Raw genomic sequence first — 13,891 nt, 5'->3', positions numbered from 1 at the left:
GGGGGGGGTTTGACGTCTGTTAGTAACCTAAAGCACTCCGTTCTTCAACCACTTACAGAGCATCTGTATGCCTCTCTGATCAAATGACACCATGTAACCTAATCTCAAGGCGCTGTCTTGTTTCTCCACGATATGCATGGAAGTGTCATCCAAGAGCTCACATAGATAATCAAACACCATGTACAAGGGAAGATGAAAGTATTGTTTGTAACGTATTTCATTACTTGGTCTGGGCTATGACATCTCTAGCCATAGCCTGATCCTTAAAAATGTAGAAGATAGTAGAATCGAAAATAACCAGTGAATACAAGAGATAGCCTCAACACCAAAACAAATTTCAATAAGCCTCCAAGTAAACGCCCTAACACCATGGGTAATGCCGTGGTTGTGTGGTAACAACTCAATCATGCAGAAATGTCATCCCAGAAGTCTTTTCCCGCCCTGGCTCTCAATAATCATACAGACCATTACACCATCACACCTTCAGTAAACCTCTTTTTCCTGTATATTTTCCCGAAAAGGATCTCGTGCCTGAGTCCTTGATGCGGCGGCGTCGAGATGACGACTGGGCGCAGCTACTGGCTGCGGTTCCTTTCTTTTTCCCCCCAGCTCCGCTTTTTTGTATCGTAGATGCGAATGTGTGTGGACAGATATGTAAGTGGCTGCTATGTGTATGTCCCAAATGAACAAGAGGAAGCGGGTCGAGCGCCAAATGTCTCAAATGTGTAGCGTCCTCGACTCTTCTCTTTTCTCTCCAGTGGCAACTGGAGGTGTCCTCGAAGCAAGGTACCCGGCCGAGATGGGCCACAATACAAGCTCAATAGTCCGAGCCGTGCTTCTCGGCAGTCTTGGACTTGGAAGGTGCTCGTCGCTTCCTGCTTCGCTCCTCTTGCTCAATAATTGGGACCGCAGCAGGAATGAACTCAACGCCACGGTTGCGGCTGTTGGGTCGTGCGTGTAACTTGCGGTGGTTGTTGAGATTGTCTTGACGGTTGAACTGGTCCTTTCCACAGAACTCGCAGGAGAAACGATTGGGTCCTTCCCCGTGATAACTGCTACAAGTTAGCTACTGTAATAAGATATTGGTGGTTCCAATAAAACTTACGTTTGCTTGTGACGCTTAAGATGCTCATTTCGTCGGAAGGCCTTGTGGCAGCCAGGATAGTCGCACTTGCACATAGCTCTTCGGACAACGTCAACTTGTGAAGGATCAGGCTTGACAGATCGCTTCCTTGATGATCGAATCTGGGCTCGCTGCAGCTCATTGGTCTTTTGCTGAATGTCGTGTACCATCTTTCTCTGAGCTCGTATACGGTTGGGCGAGTTGATCTCATGCAGGGGGTATCCGAGAGGAGACTGGGAGTGTCGGTCAAAGTCAAAGGGCTCAGAGTCACTGAAAAGCTGTCGGCTGGGGAAAGAGAAGATTGGGCTGTCGTTGGCACATGACCAAGACGAGCCGGTCTCAGCAGCCTCGGATCCAGAGAGACTTTGGGTTGGTGTCATCATGAAAGATGTAGCTCCGATAGAGGCCTCGGGCGAGTAGCCATACACGCCAAAAGAGTTTGATGGTGTCAATGATCCCATTGATCCATGGTGAGCCATGTTCATATCAATCATCTGGTCATATTCGAAACCAAGTTGCTCCCGCTTCATGGGAGTGTTGGGGAGGGTGTCAGGGAATGACATGTGCTCAGGTTCAGACTTGATAGGACCAAACATGTACTTTCCCATTGCTGAAGAGGGAGGTGTCAACTCAGCTCGATGAGAGGCTGAGCTGTAAGGGCCGTCAAATTCCATGTTGCCGAATTCATGGGGAGTTGAGCGTCGTGATGTAGGAGTGAAAGGGTCGTAAGCTGATGAGGCGGAAGAGAAGCTTGTTGTGGTCGAGGGGCATGACATGGGCTGGCTGCACAGGCTAAAGCTGTCGTCCATGTCGAACCGAAACTCCGACTCGTACTGCATCTTGGTAACAAGAGGTTGTGGTGAAAAGAGTCAAAGAGGGGAATATTGTTTGAGGATGTATGTGAATATGTCTTGAGTTGAAGAAGGGTGAAGGTGTTCAACGTTCGTTTCAAGGGTTGAAGAGAACAATTAAGAATTCGAGTGAGCTCAATTGTCTGATGAATCTGAACGGGAATGTTTTTTCGAATTCGAGGACGGACGCCCTTGAAGATATAGACATGAGGTGGAAGATGGAATGGGGTACACTGCTTCGACTTACGGACCTGAGACATACAAGACTGCAAGCTCGACCATCCGTAGATCCCTGATCACAGCCGGTGCAGCTAGTAAGGGACCCGCGAGACAGTACTATGATCCAGTACTCCCAGGGCAAGAATGCTAGGCAGGGTCGACAGTCTTGGTTCAACTCCGATCGAGATCTTTGTTTGAACAGGTAGGGCGGGAGAGGCGTGATCCACCGTAGACGAGTGGGTTTATTGCTCGCATAGAGAGAAGCAATGTTTTGGATGAGGTTGTGTCAGTTGTGATAAACCGTCCCTGAGTTTGTTTCGCCGGGACCCTCAACGCCCTCGGCTGGACCAGACTAGCTATCAACTAGTTATACAACAAGAGAACTGGGAAAGGGACCTATGACAGGCTTGGCACTTGGTCCGAGCAAGCTTCTCTAGGCACTTGACCAACGCTCAAGCCAACCCTCGGCGTAGCATAGACTTGGAAAATAGGAACAAAGTACTTTGCAAGAACAAAGGTGTAGAGTGATGGTAGTCGACTTGACTAAGCGTTGAGGTATAGATCAGGGGGGGTGTGCCCAGACCACGTCCCTGACTTCGGGGTGGTTCCTCGCTTGGCTTGGAACCACCCCTCGATAATTAATTACCCCTGCTGCCCTGAAGGCCTGAACCATGCTGCGGATCTTGCCAGTAACAGAAGTAGCCTTTGATGCGTAGACCCCAGCACTGAAGGATAAAAAGACTCGCAGTAAAAAGAGGTGACAGGATCGGTCCCTGCATGAGTGAACGAACATAACCCCAGGGGTGAACGATTGGAACTGACGCCAGCCCTCCATTTCGTACATCCGCGCATCAGCCACTAGGCCTGTCAGGATGTTGAACACGCCCGTCCCATACTTAGAAAACTAAAGAGTCGAGTGTAAAGGACTGTGTGGGCGCCCCAGACTTGCTGTAAGTCTCCTCATTCACTAGCTTACTTGCCTCCAACTGCAATGGATAGGTCTTTGAGGAATGACCAAGGCCTGGAATGGGACGAGTGATATCCCCGCTCAGAAAGACCTCGAAGTGAGACAGGTCTATTCCTGCTGAGGGACTGCAAAGTTACATGTTCCTGAGTGTGCCTGGTTATGTAACTTTATGGGAGAAACATGACCCATCCAATGGTCTTTTGCTGCTCCATATTGGACTCCCTTGGACCGGAGGCAAGAGGCTGCGATAGTGCGGTGTCTCCCAACAGGTGAAGATGTGGAGTTTTGGAAGGTCGACCGGGCCAGAGAGTAATTTGGCTTTGCCCAAGAAAAGCAATACATGGTGCAGGTCTCACTCAAAACGAAAGGGACCTGCGGCTGTTCCTGGCGGCGCATTATCAATGAAGAGATAATGATCTGGTAGGTTCCCATCCGAACACATAAGAACAGTCTCCTGTTCCTCCGCAGATCGGCATGGACCCTGATCCGAAATGGCGTCTGACAGCGTTGGGAGCGAACTGCAGGTGAAAGTCTTTGAAGGGGCCATATCCTGATGTCATTGGATGACGAGCTGGCTACCCGCCCTTTGTCAGCGACGCAACCTTTGCGCTCGAAAACGCACTGGGGCGACCAGGTTCTCGTGCGCCTTGGACAAGGATGCTGTCGGCATTTGTATGTCAGGAAGCCGAAGGTTGAGTAGAGAGCAAGGAGGACAGTACAGTATGACACTAAACAGATACTAAATTCATGGATGTGATAGAAACGAGGTTTTTCCGATCGTGTTGCGGGACCAGATCAATGGGCAAGGTGGATAGAGAAAATAAAGATTAGGTTCACTGACAGTTGAAAGCGCCAGTCGACCCGGTTTAGACCGCTGCAGGCTTCGTCTATCGTAATAGGTTGCCTTGTCATATTGAAGGCCTATTGTAACTGCGCACGGTGCCCATTATGACAGCACAGTACAAAGCATCGGAACGCTTGACACTGGCTCGAGTCCGCATTGTGCTGTGCTGCAAGTACCATAAGAACTCATGAAATTGAACCCGCCCCGTGGGTCCAAACTACCAAAACGCACTATAGCTATTGGCTAGCTTGGGTTTAACACGGCTATAAAGCTTAAAAGTCGGTGTTCAATCTTTGAATCCAAAGGGAGCTGCAGTAGGCTTGTATAAGGTATCCATAGGGCGGGTTCAATTTCGTGAGTTCCTATGGTAGTAATATCAGAGGATGAGGACTCTGGGACCGACCGAAAGACAGATAGCGCTGTAATGGAGCCGCATTGTGTTGAGATCCGCACTCGGTGCTCTATGTTGAAGGAGTTGTGGTCAGGCCAATAGGGTCAATTACCCTCGAATTCATCATTTATTTTGTGCTCATGTTTGCCAATATCTCCAACTTTGTTCAGCATCCATATTGGAAATCCGAAGGAGGGGCTATCGTCTCGGATCTTGGCTCATTAAGCGATGTGCTCCCTGGGAACACGAACGCGGTCGCGTACTGTGATAAGGGTGACTGAAGTCATAACAAAGGGACAGCTGGGCACACTACGTTAGTGGATTGCGTGAGTGCCTGGTATAGACACTAACATGGAAGGGGCTCGGGACGGTAGTGCGGCCGCTAGATAAGAGTTCTGATAATGTCGTACATCTGCGAATGGCAGAACTGCATCATCTGATTTAGTTGTCAGTCTCGAATGACCCTGTACTGTCTTTCGTGTTTAGTGCCGGGCGATCTTCCGGGGAGCGACCCAGCGATCCTCAAGAAATCTAGGAACGGAGACAGGGGACAGGGGTCTAAAGCCAGGGAGAGGCGTTCGTAGATCTAAAGCTGGACGGAGTGCACTGTAGAATGCGCTATCGGACGGTATGGGTTTTCACGCCCCCGTCCTGGCCGCCGGTGATGGCTGGTAAGACAGCTGAAATGGGGCGGGCAGGGTTTTCTTGGTGATGTATCATTTTGCTTTTCGGACAGAGCAATGTGCCAGTACTGTAGCTGAAGCTGGAACAGGACTTGACTAACGTCAGATGGGTCTTGACGCGATACTGTACGTGATGCCTACGACTGGAGTTAGATGCCTGAGGACAACTTGCCTCCACTACTGTATCATGCCTGCCCTCACTTTCAGAGCTGTGGGCAGTCACAGGTGGAGGTTAACCGTAGGCCGCCATTTAATATCTTGGCCTTAGCAGGTAGATACTGAGTTTCATTTGAGACAATGTGTGTTCACCAGTATTATCCATCCACGCAGCTCAGATTATAACATCTTTTGGGGACAATTAGCACATGCAGCCCCTGTCCAAATTTGGCAATATCTCATTTACTTCATGGTATAGAGCCATATCAGCGCAATCCAACTGCATACTCAACATCTGCAGTTCCTCATAGTGGCATAAGCCGTGAACACCTCATCCAGCCCAGGGCTGAAATGGGTTCCTCTCTGCTGGGCCCAGATTGCTTCTCGTCATATCCACTTCCCGTGCCTAGCCTCCATCTCAACTCAGAGCTGTATAGTAAATTGATTACATACTATAACAGTAAATGTAGTAAGTACAGTACAGTACTCATACCAGGTCATGCCCTGCTCCTGCTCCTGCTCCTACTCAGTGACTCAAGGTTCCAGGTCCATGCCTTGCAACAGCTTTGTCCCGACCCAGGTCGGGTGAATGCTTTCTTCTGGCAGGACTGGCTGTGATGCGGCCTGCTTCTACAGCGCCGTTGATGCCGCTCACCTCAGTGCAGTTATTACACGCATACGAGTTACCCGATGGATGGAATAAGTGCACATGCCAAGGGCTTAGTATATGTGATATGCTGATCACACTTCAGCTGCGTAGGCTACTCTCTCCTGTCATTGTGACCCCCGGAACAGATCTCTTGCCGGATATCTCTCTCATATCTTGTGCTCTCATTATGACATCATAGACTTACAACCTCTCTATCTACAGTGTAGCACAGTCTCACCAGAGCTGCGGCCTCTCATTAACGGGGTTACTCGTCCAATCAGAGGCTGGGTCTCAAATCAAGCGCCCTTAATCCACAGCACCTATCTAATTCCTGTGCCGGATTTAGGAGACCCGGAATATGACCCGTCATATTCTGACAGGCCTGCCTACGAATACTGTACTCACAGCACCACTGCTCACTATGCAATGAATACTCGCTCACTCAATTCAACTCCACAGTGCCAAGGATGGTCTAATCAGACAAAAGTGACCTCCCCACAAGCGTTTTTGCTTTTTATTAACCTCCAATCTGCGGCGCACTTCCGTGGATTGACAGCAGGACTGTCTGCTTGGTAATTAATGCCCAGGCTAAATTGGGAGATTTTCCAAGCCCAATTGGTAGAGAACAGCCCCTAGGCTGTCCCCCAACCCAACGCTGTCAAACTGACTTTGGGCTATTATCATGGCTCAAACATACCTATCCCTTTACCCCATTTCGAGCAATCGGTGTCTCGTCTATTGCCAATTCAGTCTTTTCTCCCTCTATACAAAACTCGTACTATGCACTATTTCTCCCTCTCCCTTGGTATTACTCAGTTTATCTGGTTAGGTGTCGTACCATTGCAACAGCTCACCACTCACACTACTGTACCTCAAGCCAGAAGCAGGTTAAAGCTGACGACTTAGTGACAGTCGATAGAAATCACTAGTTGCGATTCCCGCTGTGGCTTCTCTTTGCCCAGCAGTAGACAGGTATGTCAGACAGACAAGATTGCGGCAAATCAATTGAAGTGGTGTCTGCAAGGCAGTCCCAGCGACTATCTTGCCGGAATTGAATTACAGTATGCATAGATCTAATCATCGATACTGTGCTATCTCCGTTGCCGGCGGCAGATTGAAGGATTTGGCAGCGGAACCCTTGTTTGTTTCTCTCCATAATGAAGGCTCTGGGCTCTGGGGCTCAGCCGGGGTCTACGGCTTCTGGCCCAGCTCCAGGGCTGAGATCCAGTGCTCTTAGCTCCCGCCTATATACCTAGATTAATGAATATTTTTGGTCTGCCTTGCTCTTCACACTGAGAACTAGGGATGTCGTTGGAGTCCACTTCAGTTACTGTATTAGTTCGTTCCATCATAACTTGGGTTCTATTCTTGCGGCCCACCTACCTCGGGCACAAGTCCATTCTGTGTCATACCAAGTCAGTTCCAGGCCCGCCGATGCAGACTCTCGACTCTGCTGTCATTGAAGCAACTTGAGATCGCCGATGTGCTCTTCTTTTGGAGATGGAAATGACATCTGGCAGTTTTGGGGTCCCCCAAAGATCGGGGTTACACTGCAGCCGCTGTTACATCCGTCGTGAATCTCCCGTCAGAGAGGATATGATCACCAACTGGGAATAGTCAGGGGTCCATGTCATGGAATTACTGTACTTGCACTTTCCGGAGGCTTGATTATGTGCGTGTTCGATCAAGCAGCCTTCCGAAACCTGGGCTCACGTCATTGTCGTGCAGTAATGTTTCTATCTGCTGCATGGTTAGGGAACACAAGGACTGAGACTGTACACCACGGCTTACGGAGGTTCTCGCCCGTGACACAAAACTTGACCGTTTGGGCAATATATCGCCTGTCATGAATTGTGTACATGCTGTAGTCGAAGTCGTCCGATATCCCACAGGGGTCCAAAGAGCCGCGCATTCTAGGGATACTAGCCACGCTGAGGCTATTCTCTTGGATCGACGATCGGCGATGACGATCGCCTCTCTATATATGTTAGAGTTTTTTTTTGTAAGGGCGCGAAACAACACTGTCACGTTTCCTCATTCGGACGATATAGCCGGACGGTGTGGAAACTGCTATATTGATGAACTTTTGCTTTGCATTGATCAAAGTTGCAGTGACATTTGCAGTTCAATAGCATCGGAATGATGGCTTAAAACGACCGTTTCAACCGTTGGTAGTGGCATTGCTTGACATGCGTCGGGCCGGCAGCTAATGGCTGATATAAACTGTAAAAGAAGGCCCTGACGATCTGCCCGCTACGTAGTAGGTTACCGGGCAATTAACCGCCCGTGAACTAACAGCCTAGGTGAGGGGACGGGTAAAGTATTTCCCACCCGACTTAGTGGCCCTTGAGATGAACATACAGCCCAGTATTCCAGGGTTTCGAAGAGTCAGAACCCATTGACACATCTCGGGCACCATCACTGAGCCCTGTGACCGAACGCTGGGATATTTGCCGCGGCATTACGGAAATCCCTCAGTATGAATTAAGGACAAGAGAAGAGCTATTTGAACTCTATTTCTTGGCATGTAATCTGTATACAATCAGCATTCTAGAACGCCGTGTCTTGCATTCCGTTACAAATACGAGCTTCCTAGCAGTGGCTGTAGGGTAAGTCCGATGAATTCGGTATACACGGATGTTATGATGAACTGTACCTAGGTTCCCCGATGTGAGTGAATATGTACCAGTAGAGAATATTAAACTCCTGTATATTGCAGGTAAAAACTCACGTGACTATTCAATTCTCATTCAAGTCACTATTCCAGTGCGTATATGCTACGTTGTCGTTGAGATGAAAGATGCTGGTGTGATTACCTAGAGTCAATCTAGAGCCGAATAAGTGTATACAAATTTGATGTTAGAGCTCGAACTAGAATAAGAGAACTTAGCCTGAGTATCAAGTCTTGGTATGAACCAACTAGCCACCCGCAAGACGGGCCGTACAACGATCATCTAGTCTTTTGTCAATGCATAATAATGCCCTTATGGGGAATCGCAATGCCGTTTCACGAATCTGCCATGAATTAGTTCCTGCCATCGCTTTTCTCTCTTCTTAGTTTTTGTTCGCGTGTTTCAAGGTTGAAGGCCTCTACCAAGAGTCTAGACCTTACTATCTATTGACTTATCAACTAAAGTAGTCAAATCCCGAAGCCACCATCGAGATGCTGTCAAATATCTCGGCAAAAACTTCAAAGATGGCTTCAGAGGCTGGAATAATGCAAGTCAAATGCCGTAGAGTTATCACAGTGAGAATGCAGCGGTTCGGTTAACGAGTCAGCTGCTGGAAAGCCGTGGTGCAGGGATGGTAAAGTCCATATGGGATTCTCTAGAACTAAGAAAACCACTATATCATCAAAGCGCAAAGACTTGCTATTGAAACGCCCTCTATGGCCTGACCATAGTTACAGTGCATTAGTTCAGTTCAGTTCAGTTCAGTTCAGTGACGCCCTCGTCAAGTATGTTGTTAAACATTAACGTCCAGGAGGGGGTGTTGATGAACTCAAGCATCCTAGAGTTTTAGGTAACAACATTCGAAAAGAATGAATTGTGCAGTTTGAAGTCATGGCTGAATATTGTGGTCGCAAAGGCAAGGGGGGCTGGCTACTAGTTCGACAGGTATTCGTAATGGAGGTTCGGCCCGTAGCTGTTACTATCGTGGGTCTCGCTTCAGCTATTACTCTGAAGCGAGCTTCAACACAGACAGGGATTGGGACTTTTGTACATATTCGGCCTCGCAGTGTCTAATACCTTCTCGGTAGAATAGATCCTGAACCTGCCCCTCGTTATAATATAGAAATTCCGTCACATGTCTCTACATCGAATGTTACCAAGAGAGCTGATCTCAAGAATACTACCCAATGATGGGAGCAAAAGAGGCAATGTTTTAGACCTTTCACTCTCGTGTAGGACTTGGCAGTGGGACTTCCTACTTATCACTATTTCTGACTCATATTGATGCCTTTGGCCTTGATACATTCGAGTCAGAGCTACTGAATCTGGGCGCAGCGTTCCGTATATCCTCAAGGATATCATATTGTTAAGCATGTGATCACAGTTATCATGTCCAAGCTGAATGCAGGGCAAATTGTCTTGAGGCAAGATTCCTTGCTATAAACTCTATTTTACGATTCTTCATTTTTAGTTACACCTCGTTAGTCCATCACTGCTTGTTCGGCTTCAGCGTCCATGTCCTGAAGCACCTCATCCATCTCAGCTTGTGTGGCCTCCAGACCCTCAGAGCTCATGAGCTTATTGTTCTTGTCGTCAGCTGTACAGGGATTACTGGTTAGCGTACTGATAGACATGATGATCGGGGAAGCGGAATAACTTACTCTTCGCTTCAACGAGAAGATTCTCTTGGACTTCGCAATCAGTTAGAACGGATCCATCTCCAATGACGGCCCTCCTTCCAATGATGCAACGCGTCAGCTTGCAGGCTTTGCCGACAACTACACCTTCCATCAGTAGACATTGAGAAAGCTTAGCACCCTCGTTGATCTGCGAACCAGCGCCGATCACAGTCTCCTTGATAGATGTCTTTTCCTCGACTGTCACATTTTCAGCAATGAGACTGTCTTTTTGGGTAATAGTAGTACGAGGCTTGACACCTTCGGGATAAGCAATCTTCTTCGCGTGAACGTAAGGCGACGTAGACTCCCCACCAGTCTCCTCAAGCGATGGGAGCTTAGCTAGTTGGAGAGAAATAGCAAGCAAGAGTTGTGCAGTATCTACACGTCGGATTAAGGGCGCAGATTCCCCACCAGGGTGGACGTAAGCAACAATCGGTGGCACTTCAAACGAGTTCGCCTTTTTGCTAACCGAGCTAGATTTGTCATCGACCGTAATGCTTGGTGTCTGTGTTGCGCTCTCGTCGTGGGAGACTGGGTTTCCTAAGCTGGGCTTGTTGTTTGGACTGGAATCTCTGGGAGACGATGATGAACCTTCATCATCTTCTGGCTCTTCAACCCGACCCTGACTACACGCGCTTTCCAGGTTGAGCTTCTCAGCGAGACCTGTCTGCCAGCCGGCCTTTGCCCACCATCCGATAACATCTTCGCCGATGCTCTCCAAGCGATCGTTGTCCTTGATAAAATCGAGAACCCATCGGGGGAAGATGTAGATGTGGGCATCGCGGTGTGTGGTGAACATTCGTACGCGAGAATGATTGCGCAACAAACCGTGGCGGACTGGAAGCGAGTTCCTCTCTCCTGTCAGATCCTTCAAAGAGTCTGTGGGCATGGAGTAGACGAGCTTGGATAGGTTTGAGAAGAGTGATCCCCTGGGTGGCGTGACTGGAGATGAGGGCAGGGGAGTTGTTGCAATGAAGTCGGTCTCCTCCTTCTTGACGGGAGCAACAGCCTTTGTGTCATACCAGACACCAAGAGCTCCGCTGTGAACAGATCGATAGCCATTGGAGAGCCTGGCAGTTCCCAACATGTCTGTTAGGCTAGCTGACTTGACCATCCATGACTGAAGAAGCTTGTCTCCCCCAAGCTCGCAAACCAAGTCACAAGGCAGGACTACAAAGTCACCGGTGATAATCGACCTGACCTCAGGTAGTCGCAAGATCTCGGCGGTGCCTGTGTTCTGATCAAGGTCTGCCGGTGAGAGGATGTCAGGTCGTGGCAGGGGTAGAGCAGTCAGGTGAGGGTTGGTGTTAAGAGCCGTAGAGATAGTTGCAGAAGCAGTCGGTGGGCAAATGAGATTTATGTCTAATAGTTGTGAGTTTCGAGTTGTCGGTCAGTTGAGAAGAAAGGAGGCTGCTTGTTCCCATCCAGTTTTCAGATGAGTCAAACACCACAATCCTGCTCTACTTACCTGTGATGCCAGTTCGGTAGCAAAAGTCGAGCGCATACCAGACCATAGGTCGGTTAGCAATAGGTAGAAGGGCCTTCGGACTCTCATCAGGGTTTGAGGTGAATGTCGGGAAGGACGAGCCAGGCCCGCAAAGAATGAGGGCTTGAAGCCCAGTTGAAGGCATCGAGACAGCGTGGGGCATATCGCCGAAGAATCCTCTGTTGAGTGATGACAATCAAGCCGATGGTTTTGAAAGAAATCCCGGGATCTTGTAGGCAAGGTGTCGTGAGTATAGTGAGCTTTTCGGTCTGTTTAATCGAACGCGAAAGGCTGTTGTTGGGATGTTCGCAGTCGGTATGAAGTGAAGAGTCACTCAATGCATTGCCAAGACATCAAAAATGTACGTACGTGGGGTGGTGTCCCTCATGTGGCTAGTGAGCTGAGCACCGCCACAGACATCAGCCTTGCTTCACGTGGTCGGCCAGTCCCCGACCTCGGTACGGATTATTGGATAGTCCCCCCGCAATCGAGCCCCTGAAGCTGAGCTCTTTGTCGGCCCTCGGGCTGCCCGCTGACCCGTTGTTGCTGGGGTAGATGGCCTCAGCTTGCAGCTTACTCCACTGTGTTATTGAAGCTGATAGTAACACCAACCACCGCGTATCTCGAATAATCGCCTCGAGCCTCGCTACATTAAACGGTGCATTTTGACGCAATCGGTTCAGGACAGTGCATTGTCATAGCTTTATCAGCACAAAAAGGCCCCTTGCGCCTTCTGCCATTGGCATTATTTCCTCCACCTAGCAATGCGACAGCGCGCTGCTTAAATGTCGCCCGATCATGGATCGTCGCGGTCGCGACGAGGAGTCTGGAGTCACTGGGTTCCTCTCGCAGTTACACTTACAGTTGCGACTGTAGGCGTCGCTGCCTGGGTATGGAGCCAGCGTAAGGACGGAGATGAGGAGGACGACCGCGGTCTTGATTATGGGCATCAACCCCGGGGAGGCGACAATCAACCATACGGTACCCGCGATGTCGGCTCGCGTGATATGCAAGCATCAGAGAAACCACCACGACCTGATGATCAAAGCCACGGAATTGCGCATGCGGACGAAGGAGCAAACAGTGGAGGCTGGGGTTCGCGCGTGTCTGGTGCTCTGCGACGAACACCGAGCCCGCAGCAGTTCTTCGATTCGACAGGTAAGACTGTGGCGGCTGGTGTCGCAGCTGCGAGTGCAGCTATGGGCAAGGCTTTAGCTTCCATTCGCGAGGAGGACAAGAGCCCCTTAGACGATACCAATCCCTGGCAAGAGGAAGAAGATGCTAAGAATGAACGAGCGCCCGCCGATACGTCTTCGCCACTCGCCGGCGGCAGTAGACGACGCAAGACGGTTGCGATTGTGGTATCCGCCGAGACAGGCGCCGTGCCTGAAGAGGAGGATGGCTTTCACGAGCACGCTGTAAGCAGACAAGGCAATGCCTATGTTCCTCCCACTGACGTACAGCAGTCTATACTCTCCCACATCCCCCGACACATCGACCATTCCAAGGTCAAGCTATTTGTTCTGATCTACGCCCCTGGTTTGAAGGAACCCACCTTGGATAGTGCTAATAGTAACCTTCCGCCAACGTCGCTGAGCTCTTCATTTTCTAACATTGGACACGATCAAGTTCAAACTCCCGCCGAAGAATCGAAGAACCAGCTGTATGCTTTTCGTGCTTTGGAATCACAGTATATGCTGACCAGTCTTAGCGAATCCGCAAGCCCTGCCTACAACTCAATCTATTCGCAGGCCCTGGGCTTGGTTGAGAAGGAAACCATGGTTCTCCCTTTTACGACACCTAATGGCCATGTTCATATCTTGCGACACCTTCAACCAGAAGTTATCTATCTCCAGAAGGCTCTTTCTGGTCAAGATGGCAGTATCATCACGACCCTTCAGACCTGGCTTCGTCATGACGTCATCTTGGTTGTTGGCGCAGATGGTGGTTCTGGTGGTTTAGCAGATAGCGAATCCGAGGCTGAGAGATCCAGTAATAAGAAGGAGTGGTGGCAGCGACCCGAAAGAGTTGGAAGAGGACGTGGAGTTGTGGTCGTTGATAGTAACAGGCTAAATGATGATTGGGCGCGTCGAGTCCAGGGACGTGAGTAAGGCCAAACGCGTCTTGCGATATAGCACGAGATACCATGGACGTTTCTTTTTCGATTTAAA

General features: G+C 49.4%; 3 protein-coding genes across 3 annotated transcripts; 1 reads left to right on the top strand and 2 right to left on the bottom strand.

The window, feature by feature from the left end:
- Positions 1 to 817: 817 nt before the first annotated feature.
- FIESC28_00342 (uncharacterized protein) lies at positions 818 to 1,962 on the bottom strand (the record flags this gene model as incomplete). The annotated part of the gene is made up of 2 exons (XM_031154493.1): positions 818 to 1,052; positions 1,106 to 1,962. 2 exons carry the CDS (start codon positions 1,960 to 1,962, stop codon positions 818 to 820), a joined length of 1,092 nt encoding a protein of 363 aa, XP_031021463.1.
- Positions 1,963 to 10,036: 8,074 nt separating this feature from the next.
- FIESC28_00341 (uncharacterized protein) lies at positions 10,037 to 11,865 on the bottom strand (the record flags this gene model as incomplete). The annotated part of the gene is made up of 3 exons (XM_031154492.1): positions 10,037 to 10,152; positions 10,217 to 11,596; positions 11,703 to 11,865. The coding sequence occupies 3 exons, from the start codon at positions 11,863 to 11,865 to the stop codon at positions 10,037 to 10,039; spliced, it is 1,659 nt and encodes a 552-aa protein (XP_031021462.1).
- A 640-nt stretch (positions 11,866 to 12,505) lies between these two features.
- On the top strand, positions 12,506 to 13,831 carry FIESC28_00340 (uncharacterized protein; the record flags this gene model as incomplete). The annotated part of the gene is made up of 1 exon (XM_031154491.1): positions 12,506 to 13,831. The coding sequence occupies one exon, from the start codon at positions 12,506 to 12,508 to the stop codon at positions 13,829 to 13,831; it is 1,326 nt and encodes a 441-aa protein (XP_031021461.1).
- Between the last annotated feature and the right edge of the window lie 60 nt (positions 13,832 to 13,891).

Source organism: Fusarium coffeatum (genome assembly GCF_003316985.1).
Source record: "Fusarium coffeatum strain FIESC_28 chromosome Unknown BRIP53273_contig_8, whole genome shotgun sequence".
NCBI lineage: Eukaryota > Fungi > Ascomycota > Sordariomycetes > Hypocreales > Nectriaceae > Fusarium > Fusarium coffeatum.
Note: the sequence above shows the minus strand (reverse complement) of the source record. Positions and strands in the feature narration are given on the sequence as shown.